General features: G+C 56.2%; 2 protein-coding genes across 2 annotated transcripts in view; one reads left to right on the plus strand and one right to left on the minus strand.

Annotated features, from left to right (window-relative positions):
- The window catches only part of ENTPD6 (ectonucleoside triphosphate diphosphohydrolase 6), a 107,304-nt gene that overhangs the window by 42,432 nt on the left and 51,296 nt on the right, over window positions 1-13,576 (minus strand). The window lies entirely within an intron of this gene.
- On the plus strand, window positions 5,076-10,202 carry VSX1 (visual system homeobox 1). Its single transcript, XM_069850313.1, has 5 exons — window positions 5,076-5,406; window positions 6,049-6,127; window positions 6,338-6,461; window positions 7,372-7,552; window positions 8,291-10,202. Exons 1-5 carry the CDS (start codon window positions 5,076-5,078, stop codon window positions 8,554-8,556), a joined length of 981 nt encoding a protein of 326 aa, XP_069706414.1. The 3' UTR covers window positions 8,557-10,202.

A 13,576-nucleotide genomic window follows, 5' to 3' on the forward strand; every position in this document is an offset into this window, starting at 1 on the left:
TTACACCTTTAGGACAAGCTCTAGCCTCCTCCATAGGTGCAGGAACTGGGCTTTCCATATGCTACACCACTTACAGCTCCTGGAGACACATGAGGTGAGCTTGCTCACCGGCTGTCTCCAGTTGCGGCTGTAGGTGCAACATGGTCATTGTCATGCCCATTGTAGATGGTCATTTGTTTGCCCCGTGTTTGGCTAGGAATTAATTAGGAGATGGGCTCCAGGCTGCTGTGACAGCTGTCTGCGTGCGGCACTTCCCAGCAGTTTGATTAAATCTGCGACACTCCAGATGTGAGAGCCCTGCGCGTCGGCACATGGTTTCCTCTTAAACTCCACTTAAACCGTGACTGCTCTTCTGGTTTTAATCAAAGACAAATGCCTTAAGACAGAAATCTGTGCAGAGGAATTAGTAGGGATGTCTCTGGGGCATATAGAGTGGGACATGGAAAGGGACCTCCCCCCGCTCTGCTGCCAAATTAGGGCTGTTGATGCACTTCTGGTAAACTCAGCAGGAAATGCTGCTGCGCTGAGCATGGGCAGCTGTGGTTGTGCTCACACCACAAACACTTTGCTTCACCTAGGTAAACTGAAGCTAGAAACCAAGCATTTTCTACAATACAGCAGTGCTGGGAGCAGAGATCTCACCACTTGTTTAATCTGGCCATGCTGCCGGCTCCTGCAAAGCCATCACCCCAAAATGGAGAATATCTGGCTATTACAAATAATAGAATCACGGAATGGTTTGGGTTGGAAGGGACCTTAAAGATAATCCAGTTCCATGCCCCTGCCATGGGCAGAGACATCTTCCACCGGATCAGGTTGCTCAAAGACTGGCCTTTGACCTGGCCTTCAACAGCTGCAGGGATGGGGCATCTATGGCTTCTCTGGGCAACCTGTGCCAGTGCCTCATCACCATCACAGGAAAACATTTCTTCCTAATGTCTAATCTAATTCTCTCCTCTTTCATCTTAAACATACCTGCTCCTAACTGGCTGGGGTGCACACGGAACCCACCACTCAGCTGTGGCTGCAGCCTGAGAAATGTCCCATTGCCCACCCTGCGAGGAGAAAGCCCACTTTGTACCCATCACTTCCCTGTGCTCCCAGCAGGACATGAAGGAGGTGGAAAAAACACCCTCCTCATTCTCTAAATGCTTATTGAGGCAGGGACTTTCCCTCCCCAGGTTTCCACCCTTGCCACATAGTTGGCCGGCTGCTCAGACTGCTGCGCTCCACTCCTCGGCCACCTTGCCTGGATGCAAGGTCCACCATGGCCACCAGCCAGTTGGCTAACCTTGCCCTGCAGAGCAGACACCTGAGGGCTGTGGCTTTGACATTGTCCCTGGGGACCAGGCTCCAAGCTCACTCCCAAACCTGGCTACCAGGAGCTGATGTGGGTGCGTGGCATGGAGCTGGCACAGAGCACCGTGCTGTGACTGCCTGTATGGGTCCAATGGGTGGGTGTGCAACAGGAGCTGGGCTTTCGAAGATGAGTTCTCCATCCAGGCATGAACATGGGAGCCTCTCCCACCCTGAGCTGCATGAAACCGTCAGATGGTCTTTTATTATTGACCTGATTCATATCTAAACCAGGGAGGTGAAAGCTGTCTTATCCCATTACTAATCCCCTAAACCAGTCCCTTCAATACCTTCTCCTTGCTTGCCCCTCCTCATCGCTGCAGCAAGGTGAGTGCACATCCTTTTAGGGTTTCCCAGAGTTTCATGTCCCGGAGTTTCATGTCCCTGCATAGACAAGGACCCCAAAACCCTACTAGCTGCTGGCCTGGGGGCTGCCATTGCCTGAGGAGGCTCAGTCAAGATGTTGAATGGATCTGTAATCCCCCAAAGTCATGCAAAGCTTGTCCCCAGAGCTGGAAGGGGACAGCTCCAGGGAAGAAAAGGCATTTTCTTTCTGTCCATGCTTATTGAGGCAGGGATCTTCCCCTGTCTGTGTTGCTGTCAGCTGGCTGATCACACCGCTCCTGGGACACCTTACCACCCTTGCAAGTTCCACTTCGGCCACCAGCCAGTCTGCCGAGCTTGCCCTGCAGAGGCAAGGTGGGCACCCATCCAGGGTGTCCTCCAGGCACCCATCTCGTGTGTCCCCATGATACCATCCTGCAGGGTGCTGCAGGGCACAGTGGGTGCCTGGCGTGGCTCTGGAGGAGCCACAGGGAAGAGAGGACACCTTGGGGATCCATCCCATCTCACTGTGCCCCCAGTCCTGCAAAGCACAGTGGGGAGCAGAGCATGGAGGGCTGAGGTGCTCCAGCATTGGCTGGGGGCAGCACCCACCCCTGGGGCATGGATCCACGTGTGAGCTGGGATGCCGTGGGCTCCGTGTGCCCTGGCTGGAGCCCTGGTAGAAGGGTTGGGTGCTGGAGCACCCTGGGGCTGCCTGCCTGTGGCAGGGGCCGGGGGGGGCATCTCCAGGGAAATTAGAGCAAGGGGCGATGTTTGATGTTCTGCTCTTTAAGCGATTAATAATCTTTCGGCGTCGGAGAATCAGCTGAAAATCTTCCCTGGAAAATAATGAGCAGAGAAACATTTACTGATTAGTCTAATCCCAGCTAATCCTATCTGATGAGCATATATCAAGATATCCTTTAACTGATTTATTGTCCAAAGGACCGGTGGAGTTGCCCCTCTCCATCACGGCCAGGGGATCCGGTGGTGGCAGCAGGAGCTTCTCCCCACCCTGTCCTAGGAGCGGGTGCATTCCCTGTCCCCCCACATCCACCCTCCGCTCCAGGCAGCAGCGCTGTATCCAGGCCACCTCGACAGCACAGGGAGATTTAATCGCTATTTCCATTTCTGCATCTATCGGCTTTCTCTTGGGTTGGAGCTTTTATGTTTCATAAACTGATTAGGAGCAATTATAGGCGCTTGATCCCCAAACTTTCCAAATGCCTAGGCCATATGCATATTTAAGGCTTCATCATCTCTCCCCAACAGCTCAGCCTGAACGTAAACTGCTGAAATCAAGCTGATTCTGGGACAACGTCAAAAATTAGGGTTTTATCCACTAATATCTACTCGGACAGGAAATTTGTTGTGGGTGGTGGCCGGATTACGGCTTCTAATTACTGTGGCAGATCCTCCCTGCCTAGCAGTGAAAGTCTCCCATTCCAGCAAAACTACTCTTGGAGAGGCAAAGGTACCAAGGGGACCCCGGAGAGCCCAAGACCTGAGTGAAGAGGGACAGCAATGAGTGGGGATGCCCTGAGCATCCCTCCATCCCAAGCACTTGGGGACCCCCAATTGATTTGTGGGCTTGGGAATGTGACCCCCATGCACAATTCCTGCCCCCCTCGCACCCGTTTGCCTTTCTGGGTGCGAAGAGCAGAGGGTCACCCCCCGCCAGCCCCCAGCGCCAGCCCCGGCAATTATCCTAAATGAAAGTTATTGTTCTGCTAATCCCGGGAACAGCTTGCGAGGGGAGATTTGGGTCTTTCTTTAATAATGTAAAGTTAATGCGGAGTCCCCTTGTAATTATCTTTATCAGAAGGACCCTCAGTTAATCTGAGCGGCCAGCGAAGGCCGGGATCAGGCGTTCCTGTGTAAGCTGGTTGTAAATCGTTTCCATCAACAGATGAAGGGAAAGGGGGGGAAAAAATTGCAGCCCAGGTGCAAGAATCTGGGAGCAAAAAGGAGCATGGAGGCCAGGCACCTCGAGGTGGCCCTGGTGGCAGGACACCTGGGGTCAGGGAGTTCCCCGAGCCATTTCCACTCCCTGGGGTGCTGAGCAGGGGGAGAGTGGTCCAGTGGGATGCTCAGCCTGGGATCCACAGGGAGGGATGTGCGAGGGTTCAGGATGCTAAGAGACAAGACAGAGTTGCTAGCAACCTAAATGTTTATTAAATGAGCATAGGAAATCAGGTAACTGACCGGCCAGGGTCGCCTCAGACAATGGAGGATGACCCCGAATGGGTGCACTAAGGGATGTATTTATACTCACACAGACACATGCAATTTCCATACAGACTTTTGCAAGCCAGATAATAAATCAGCTAAGTTTACATAGTTGTCTCTGTTCAGCAATCTTCAAGGTTGCGGTCCTGTTCTTTGCCAAGCAGTTTCTAAATCCCCTCTTTTCCTCCCTTCCTCCTTATCTCTGAGCAACTTGTTCCTTACTTGCACAATGCCACATTCTTTGAGCTGGCTAATTAACTTCTGCTGGGGCCCAAGGTGATTTGTGATCCTAACAGGATGGGGAAAGCGCTTGAGAGAGGGGACACGGGGGCAGAGCACGGGAGGAGATGCAGGGGAGGAATCCAGGGGGATGCAAGGGGAGCTTGGGGGGAGACAGGTGCCCAGGATCGGTGTTGGGTGTCCAGGGAGGTGATGAGGAAGGGGTGGGAGGGCAAATGGGGACTCTGGGAAGGGATGAGGGGGACCAAGTTGGGGAGGGGATGGGGAGAACCGAGGGGGACCTGGGAAGTGGACTGTGGGGGGAAGCCGGGGAACTCGGGGAGGGGTTGGGGGGACCTGAGGGCCTCGGGGAGGGGATGAGGGGAATGGACAAGGACCCAGGGAGGGGACTGGGGGACCTTGGGGACTCGGGGAGGGGCTGGAGGGACCTGAGGGACTCAGGGAAGGGATGTGGGGACCCTGGGGGACTCGGGGAGGGGATGAGAAGAACGGACAGGGACCCAGGGAGGGGATGGGAGGACCTGGGGGACTCGGGAAGGGGACTGGGGGTGTATCTTGGGGACTCGAGGAGGGGATGGAGGGACCCTGGGGGACTCGGGGAGGGGGACCGAGGGGGACCCGGGAAGGGGACTAGGGGGAGGACCCTGGGGACTCGAGGAGGGGATGGAGGGACCCCAAGGGAACTCAGGGAGGGGGTGGGGAGAAAGGACAGGGACCCAAGGAGGCAGGGGGGGGGCGGAGGGGCGGGGGCTGTGTCCCGGGGGCGGGGAGGGGGGAGAACGGGTCCGTTAATCCCGGGATTGGGAGCGTGTTCGCCCCCCCCCGCCCCCGCTCCCCTCCCCGGCGTCCCAGGGTGTGATTGGAGCGGGGCCGGGCGGCGGGGCGATAAAAGGGGGTGCGGGCGGGGGCCGGGCCGGGCTGCGGCGATGCCGGGCCGGGCGGAGCCGTCGGGGGTTCGCGCGGCGCCGGTACCGGCAGCGGGGCGGCCGGGCGGAGCGGGGCCGCGGGCCAAGGGCTTCGCCATCACCGACCTGCTGGGGCTGGAGGCTGAGCTGCAGCCGCCCCCCGGGCCGCCCCCCAACGCCGCCTACGAGAGCGGAGGGGCGCTGGGGCTGGGGCTGGGGCTGCTCTGCGGGCTCGGCGGGGCCGGGGCCCCGTGCCTGCTGCCCGCCCCGCTGCCGCTGCTGCCCGCCCGCGGCCCCCGGCAGCCGCCCGCGCCGCCCCCCGCCGCCCGCCGGCACAAGGAGAGCGGCTCCGGTGAGCGGGGGGGGAACCGGGGCCAGGGACCCTCGGCGGGAGCCGCCGCCGGCGCCGCGTCCCGCCCGCATCCCCCGGGAACACGCGGAGCGGCGAGCATCCTTCCCGCGGACCCGGAGCATCCCTCCCGCATCCCTCTCTCCTGCCCCGGGAGCATCCCTCCCGCATCCCTCTTTCCTTGTCTCGGACCACCCCTCCCTCCTGTCCCGCATCCTTCCTGCTGGCCCCGGAGCATCCCTCCCGCATCCCTCCCTCCTGTCGCGGAACATCCCTCCCTTCTCTCCCGGAGCATCCCTCCTGCATCCCTCCCTTCTCTCCCGTATCCCCCCTGCCTGCCCCGGGAGGATCCCTCCCGTATCCCTCCCACCAGCCCCTGGAGCATCCCTCTCGCATCCTTCCCACATTCTGCCAGCGCGGAATCGGCTCCGTGCTCCCCATCTCACCCTTCTGAGCCCCCTGGGAAGGGTGAACTCTCCCCCCCGGCCCCGGGATAACGGCACCGGTGATGTGCTCTGGGCTCAGCCCTCGCCGTGTGAGGGAATCCCTGCCCCGGGAACAGCTGGAGCCGTGTTTTGGTAGCTGGGTTTTTTCCCTGCTCCCAACGGGAATGTGACTCTTCCCCTTCCTGCATGCTGCTGCCAGATGAAGACAGTCTGTCTGGGGATGCCAGCGACCTGAAGATGTCCACCTCTCAGATCAAGAGGAAGAAACGCCGGCACAGGTAGAGCCCAAGGGTGAAGTTGTCCCTATTCCCCCCTTCTCGCCGCTGACACTGGCATTCCATTATCCCTCTGGTCCCCAGACTGAGTCTATGGATGTCCCCAGGGGAGCAGAGAGAAGGGCTGCAGTGGGGTGAAGGGAGGATTTCCAGGGGGAGAACCTGAAGCTGTAGGTCCAGGCTGTGTCACAGGATACTCTCTCCTCTTGGCAGGACGGTGTTCACAGCTCACCAGCTGGAGGAGCTGGAGAAGGCTTTCAACGAAGCCCACTACCCCGACGTTTATGCCCGGGAGATGCTGGCTGTGAAGACAGAGCTGCCAGAGGATAGGATACAGGTTGGTGGCTGCCATGGTTCTCTTTCCCCGTGGAGCTTGCAGGCTGCCAGTGCCCAGGTGGCTTTCCTGCTCCTGTGGGTGCTAGCGGTGGGAATGTGGCAACGTGGAGATGCTGCAGGTGGTGGGAATGCGGTGGCTCTGAAATGCTGCAGGGCGCTTGTAGGGGCGGCTCAGCTTCTGCCTCCCGGCACTGAACAGGCTCCAAATGGAAATGCAGAACCAGAGAACCAGGGACAGAGCTGGCCCTGACAGCTGCTCACTGCCAGCAGCTCCGCTCTGTCCTCCGGAGACCCAGCTCAGGCAGGAGCTGAGAGCAATTCAGGAGCTGGTGGCCAAGCTTGCTCACTAGCTTGTCCCTCTGTGGGACACATGGCATTTTAGGATCTTATCCTGCTCTGCTGTGGAGCAGCTCAGTGGCTTAAGAATGGGGTGTTAGACTAGGCAGCAGAGTGTTGTATCCACACTCCTCGAGCCTTCGAACGCAAGGGGAAGGGGGTGAGGAGAGGGACCCAAGCAACTTCTGTCCTCATCGGTCTCTGTGTTATGGACCCCTTTTTCAGGAGAGGCAGCAGGGGGGCCCTGTGGGCAGGCAGAGTGTCGGGTGATTTTGGCTGGGATCACCCTCCCGCGTGACGATCAGCCTCATGTAACGTGTGCTCCCTCTCCCTCCTTCCTCCCCTCTCTCACTGACACCCACGTGTGTGCCCTCCCTCAACCCCACCCCACACACCACTCCGGCTGCTCTCCCGCTGCCGCCTGCGCGTCCAAACCCCTACACACCCCTCCGTGGCTGCCCCTTTGCCCCGGACGCGTGCTCTCCCGTCCCCGATGGGCTCTGGATGCCTGGCCGCGGAGCCCATCTCCTCCCCAATCCCACCCCTCCATGCTCTCCTGGCTGTTACCCCTGAAGGTTTGGTTTCAGAACCGAAGAGCCAAGTGGCGGAAACGGGAGAAGTGCTGGGGCCGGAGCAGCGTGATGGCCGAGTACGGCCTCTACGGGGCCATGGTGAGGCACTCCATCCCTCTGCCTGAGTCCATCATCAACTCCGCCAAGAGTGGGCTGGTGGGATCCTGCGCCCCATGGCTGCTGGGTAAGTGGGAGCTTGGGGCTGGGGCTGCGAGAGAGGCAGCTATGGAGCAAACAGATTTTCATAGAATCATAGAATCACCAGGTTGGAAAAGACCCACCGGGTCATCGAGTCCAACCGTTCCTATTCAAACACTAACCCATGTCCCTCAGCACCTCGTCCACCCGTCCTTCTTTCATATGGCCATCCTTGCCTTTTCTCAGAGAAGATGGGGGCCTTGGCCGTGAGCTGTACGCAGGCTTTCAGGCTCCTTCCTAGCAAAGAACAGCTGGGAGAGGGAAAACCTTTACTGCTGTGTCAGATGGGTGCCTGCATGTGGTTAGATGTAGCATTCTGGTGCTAGCAGCCAGCATGGGTGTTGTGGGGCATCTAGGAAGTCATCACTCTCCCTAAAAAAACTGAAGATTTGGTTAATTGCACCTCAGAGCTTCCCTCTGCTCATACGTGGTCCTAAGCTGAGGTAGCACTTGAAACCCAGGCTGGGATGGGCCGTCACAGCACCCCTCTCCCTGTAGGTCTTCCCTGCTGCAGGGGAGGTACACACCAATTCTACCACAAGCCCGCTTCACAGGCTGCAGAGAGCAGGCGGAGGGGCTCCAGGGCGGGAAAGACTGGTAGCTAGCATGAGTTTTCCTTGGGATGCAAGCGAGAGCTGAAGGAAGCAGCAGGAGGTGATACTGAGAGGTCCCAGGCAGAAATAAGCAATCGGCGCCCTTGGCTTTGCTCTCTCCCCTCTGCAAGGCATGCACAAAAAGTCCATGGAGGTGAGCAGGAAGGCAGAGAGCCAAGAGAAGCTGGCAGATGGCTGGCGAGTGGAGCAGGAGGAGGAGGAACTCAAAGGGAAGCAGGCCAGTTCCCAGAGGGGCTCTGACAAGCTTGGCCCTGCGAAAGATTCAGAGGACACAGCCATTGACCTCTCCAGGACGGCCAAGCACGACAAGAGGGGCATCCTGAGGCAGTGCATCAACGGGGACCCCTCCGCGGAGCAGAAGGACAGGGACCACTGAGGTTGGGCTGCCCCGGAGGAGGCCAGACCTCACAGCTTCCTGGCAAGAGCAGAATATTTATTGATTTATTGATATATATATTATTTTTTCTTAAATAATCGAACTTTTATCTGAATTCAGGGCATTTTAAAACTGGGCACACACACCCCCTTGTCCCCTCATTTTCGAGCTGCTCGCTTCTCAGCAGAGCCAGGGTGGAGACTGGGAGAGGCGTCCCAAGAGCTGTGTGAATACGAGACCGCGTTGTGGTCAGCATGGACCGTTGCTGGGGAAGAACCATCCTTCCCCTCTGGGCTGTGAACATTTCCCCGGCTGTCCAGGAGCACAAAGAGCAGCAACACAACGGGAACATGCGGGCGCAAAGACAGTGCAGGAGTTTACAGATGCCTTCTCCAAGCTCTTCCACTCCCTGCACAGCACCCGCTCGGCAAGTCCCTCCACTTTGAACACATTTCTTCCACCTTGAGGAGAAAGCAGCAGGGTTTTTAAACACGGTAGGGTTCATCCTCAAGCTGGTGTAACAGGCGCGCCCGTTTATACCTCCTGAGGATCTGGCCTGCCAATGCAGCCTTATCACTGGATTTACACTGTGTAGCTTCCTTAACTCACATTTGGGAGAAGGGGGTAAAGACATTTTTGTTTATGCAATGATTTTCTACGCTCTTGAATGTTACCTGCCATACTATGCAGAATAGAACAGACCTTTTTGAAAGCCAAGCCATATTAGCCCGGAGCAATTGAATCGTTTTGTGAATTGACATAAGAAGATATTTTGTAATTGTCTGTAAAAAGAAGTGTTAATGTCAGAGCTGTTTCTTGGTCGTCCTCTATTTATGTCTAAAAGCACTTTAGTGATCTGGATTTTTTGAATGTGGCTCTTCCTGTTTTGTCCACTGTTTATTTATTACACATCCATAAATAAAGTTGTGGCGTATCTTTGGTTTTCGTGCTCCGCATTGCAATTTGTACCTACCTTTGGCACATCTTGTGGCAGCTGCTGGCTCTGGGCAGATCCTCTGCAGATCCAGAGAGTTCCAGATTCCAAGGGGGCAAAGCAAGGCCCTCGTGTGTCTCCTCAGGACGAAGGTTTGGTCCAGTGACCTCCACATGCCAGAAGGTGAGTGATTTGTGCCAGCCAAAGAGCCAAATCATGGCTGATGGGTTAGGAGATGGTCTGAAATGGGGCACCGCTCCTGAGGGAAGTCACAGGGAGAAAGTTGCTTCATTCTCCCCGAGGTTGTTGCAAATCCTTCTTGATACAGCTCAGGTGCGATGTTCTTCGCTGAAATCTCTCCTGCCCTGGCAGCAGGAAAGGCGTTTTGCCTCTTGAGCCTTACTCTCCTCCTCCAGTTTGATTGATCCTGCTGTTTCAGACAGGGCAGAGCGTGGCCCCGTGGCCCTTGTGGTTCAACACAAGGAGCAGCTGCTCGCTTGGGCTCAATGAACGCATGGTGGGAGTTGCTGCTGGGGGCACCTCTGCCTCCACATGGTCCCAGCCGCTCAAGTACTCCCAGCAAGGCACAAGGGTGCTGTGGCCACCCCTCTGCCCAACTCCTGGGCTGTGACGGGTCCTCATTTCACAGCTGGGCTGAACTGGCCCGTGCACACGCCGCGACAGCTCTCCTGGAAGACCTCCAGTTTCATATGCTGGCCAAAACATAACAGAAAATGATCAAAAGGCTTTATTAAAATCTGAGTAATTCCAATTTGGAAGGTTTCCTAATACAGCTCAGAGGGTGCGTGGCCATAGAGGGATGCTCTTACCTGTCTCTGAATCTGCTGCTGGACGCGGGTCCTCGCACAGAGGTCTGGGCAGGGGGTGAGCAGTGGGATGCTGCAGCGGGGAAGTGGTGGGATTCTGCCTGGGAGGAGCAGAGCAATAGAAGAGGCACCTGCAGATTTCCTGCCTTTCCCCTCCTCTGCTGGGCCAGGATGACGGGTAGTGGGGAACATATGCATGGCAAACACAAGCTCTGAGGCAAAAAAAAGAGTTTGATGGAGAGGGGAGGCTGTGGGGAGCACAGTTCAGGGAAGGACCAGCCAGGGCTTATTGCAGCAGCAATTAGGCTTGCCGAGAGCCGAGACTTAGCACATTGGAGGCCTAATCCTGCCTGAGCTGCATCTGCAAACCCTTTATTTGGGCCGTGCCGTGCTGGCACTGGATGCCCGCAATCATTTAGGTTTTCTGCCCAGCCCACATGCAGATGGCCTGGCTCTTTGCCTCCCGCCGGCTGCAGCGCTGCGAGAGCAGGCACATCATCACCACAGCTGCTGCAAGGGGAGACACCACGGAGTGCAGACAACTCTCCTGGGAGGGTCTCGTGGGCTCCCCAGCTCTCAGCTCATGCTGTGAAGGGAAAATCATGGGGGAAGCTGCTGGCCAGTGGTAATTTTCATGCGTTGGGAAGTAAACGCGGGATGTAGCCAGGTATTCTGGGACTCAGATATGTCCTTGCTGTTCTGCTACCACAGTTTAGCCCTGTCCTGGCCCAATTTGGCAGCTAAAGCTGAGCAGTTGTGATCCCGGTTCCTTTCTCCCCCACCCACAGGGAAAGGGGAAAAGGAAATGAGAGGAAAAAGATTTGTGGGTTGGAAACTGAAACAACTTTAATGAAACAACAATAACAATAATAATAATGATTATGATGAAGAAGAAAATACTATTAATAAGAAAATAATATATATGTAAGTGTATTAAATTGCCCCCTCCTCGATGACTGTGTCACCACAGATGCGGCAGAACAGGCACAGGAAAAGGGTGAGTGGCAGGAGGGAGCTGGACTTGGGAACTGGATTCAGGAATGCATAGATCTGGGATCCGAGGCAAAAAGACAGATGAGGTCCTCACTGAACATGAGGAAGAGAACTTGACCCTTGTGATCCATCAGTTTACAGTATGATGTATACAAGATGGAATACTCTGTTGGTCAGTTTGGGGTCGCCTGTCCTGTCTGCCCCTCCCTGCAGATGCGACCCTTTTCCGTCCCTTTCATTCATGGCATTTCACCAGCTCAAAGATGGCCTTGATTTATATATGAATAAGTATGAGTAGCAGCCTTTCTGCACCCCAGTACCCCACGCTATCACCTCTAGAGAGAAATATTGCCTGAAAGAACATGCAGTGAACTTTCAGAAAGCAAAGTTACTTAGATGAGACTGAGCTGAAGTTAGAAAACTGGTTCTGCTTTAGCTCAAACCAGAACATCTGCTCACAGGGCAAGAGCCCAGGGAGGTGCTGGTGGATGACAGCGACTGCCCAAGGCTCAGCTCCTTGGAACTGGTGACAGGGTCTGGTGGGGCAATCCTTGGAGCAGGGACAGTCACTTGCCTCTTACCTGCCTGTGCTATGCCTGGCAGGGAACTGCTCGCTGTCCTCCACATGTCACCATGGTTGCAGCAGCAGGAGGAGACAGCACATTCTTCTTGTTGTTGCTTCGGACTTGATCCATCTTGAGATTTGTCGTAGCCAAGGCTCCTGCCAGTGGCAGTCATGACACTGTGACAGAAGAAATCCTGACCTCTGCTTGCGCACATCTCCGCTGCTGCAGCAGGTGACCCATGTGAGACCCAGCTGCCATCCTGGTGGCCACATCGGGGCCTGGGCGGCACCACGAGCGGTCCCAGGCATCCCTCAGCCACAAAGGCTGAGGTGGGAGATCCCTCTGGTGCAGCCCTGGCAAGAGGAGTCACTAACATCCAAGCCAGTGTTCAGCAGCCAGCGCTGCCACAGCCCCACTTCAGCTCATCCGGGCTGCCACCTGCCCCAGCACATCCAGAGCTTCCCACGGCACCACGGGCACAGCACTACGTGGGGACTTGAGTGATCAGCTAAACCAACAATGGGAGAAGGGATAAGGGCAGGAAAAGTGGAATAAAACGAATGTATGTTGGCATCTCTCGTCTTTCATGGGACTGGTGGCTGACTGTCGGGTATGCAAGGAGGTGCTGGGGCCAGAACAGAAAAGGCTTCAGGGCTGTGTTTGCGGAAGCACCTTCATGGTGTCCTTTCTGTACAGCTTAGAAATATCCATTTCTTCCTGGCATTTTGTCTTGGCCAATCCTCCCAAGGTGCTGACTGGACTTTCACACTAGGAGGTTAGGAAGTGAGTCCAAAGGCTTTGTAAGCGCTCCCTCCTGTGGAGCTGGGCGACTGGACGCAGTGAGCAGCCTGGGAACAGGGAAGGCTGGCTGCAGCCTAGGAGGTAACAAAGGAACTGTGATGTACATTTGAGAGCGGGTGATATGAGTTCTGTCTATGTTTAACCAATATTCCCTAAATATGTAACCAGTGTTTCTTGGAATCTGTATGAATATGTATGTTTAACCAGTATAAAACTTCCTGGAACCAGCCTTTCATAGAATCATAGAATCATAGAATAACCAGGTTGGAATCACAGAATCACAGAATAACCAGGTTGGAAGAGACCCACCGGATCATCGCGTCCAACTGTTCCTATCAAACACTAAACCATATCCCTCAGCACCTCATCCACCCGCGCCTTAAACACCTCCAGGGAAGGTGACTCAACCACCTCCCTGGGCAGCCTGTTCCAGTGCCCAATGACCCTTTCTGTAAAGGATTTTTTCCTAACGTCCAGCCTAAACCTCCCCTGGCGGAGCTTGAGGCCATTCCCTCTTGTCCTGTCCCCTGTCACTTGGGAGAAGAGGCCAGCACCCTCCTCTCTGCAACCTCCTTTCAGGTAGTTGTAGAGAGCAATGAGGTCTCCCCTCAGCCTCCTCTTATCCAGGCGAAACAACCCCAGCTCTCTCAGCCGCTCCTCGTAAGACCTGCTCTCCAGCCCCCTCACCAGCTTGGACTCGATGATCCCGTGGGTCTCTTCCAACCTGGTTATTCTATGATTCTATGATTCTATGGCCCCGGCTGAGCCGCTCTATGGCCCCGCGGGGGGCGCTCTGCTCGCCGCTCTATGGCTCACGCCGAGCCGCGCTACGGCCGCGGCCGCACGAGGGGCGCTCTATCCGGCCCTCTATGGCCCCGCGGGGGCGCTCTGCCCGGCGC

Source organism: Phaenicophaeus curvirostris, chromosome 2, assembly GCF_032191515.1.
Source record: "Phaenicophaeus curvirostris isolate KB17595 chromosome 2, BPBGC_Pcur_1.0, whole genome shotgun sequence".
In the NCBI taxonomy this organism is placed as follows: domain Eukaryota; kingdom Metazoa; phylum Chordata; class Aves; order Cuculiformes; family Cuculidae; genus Phaenicophaeus; species Phaenicophaeus curvirostris.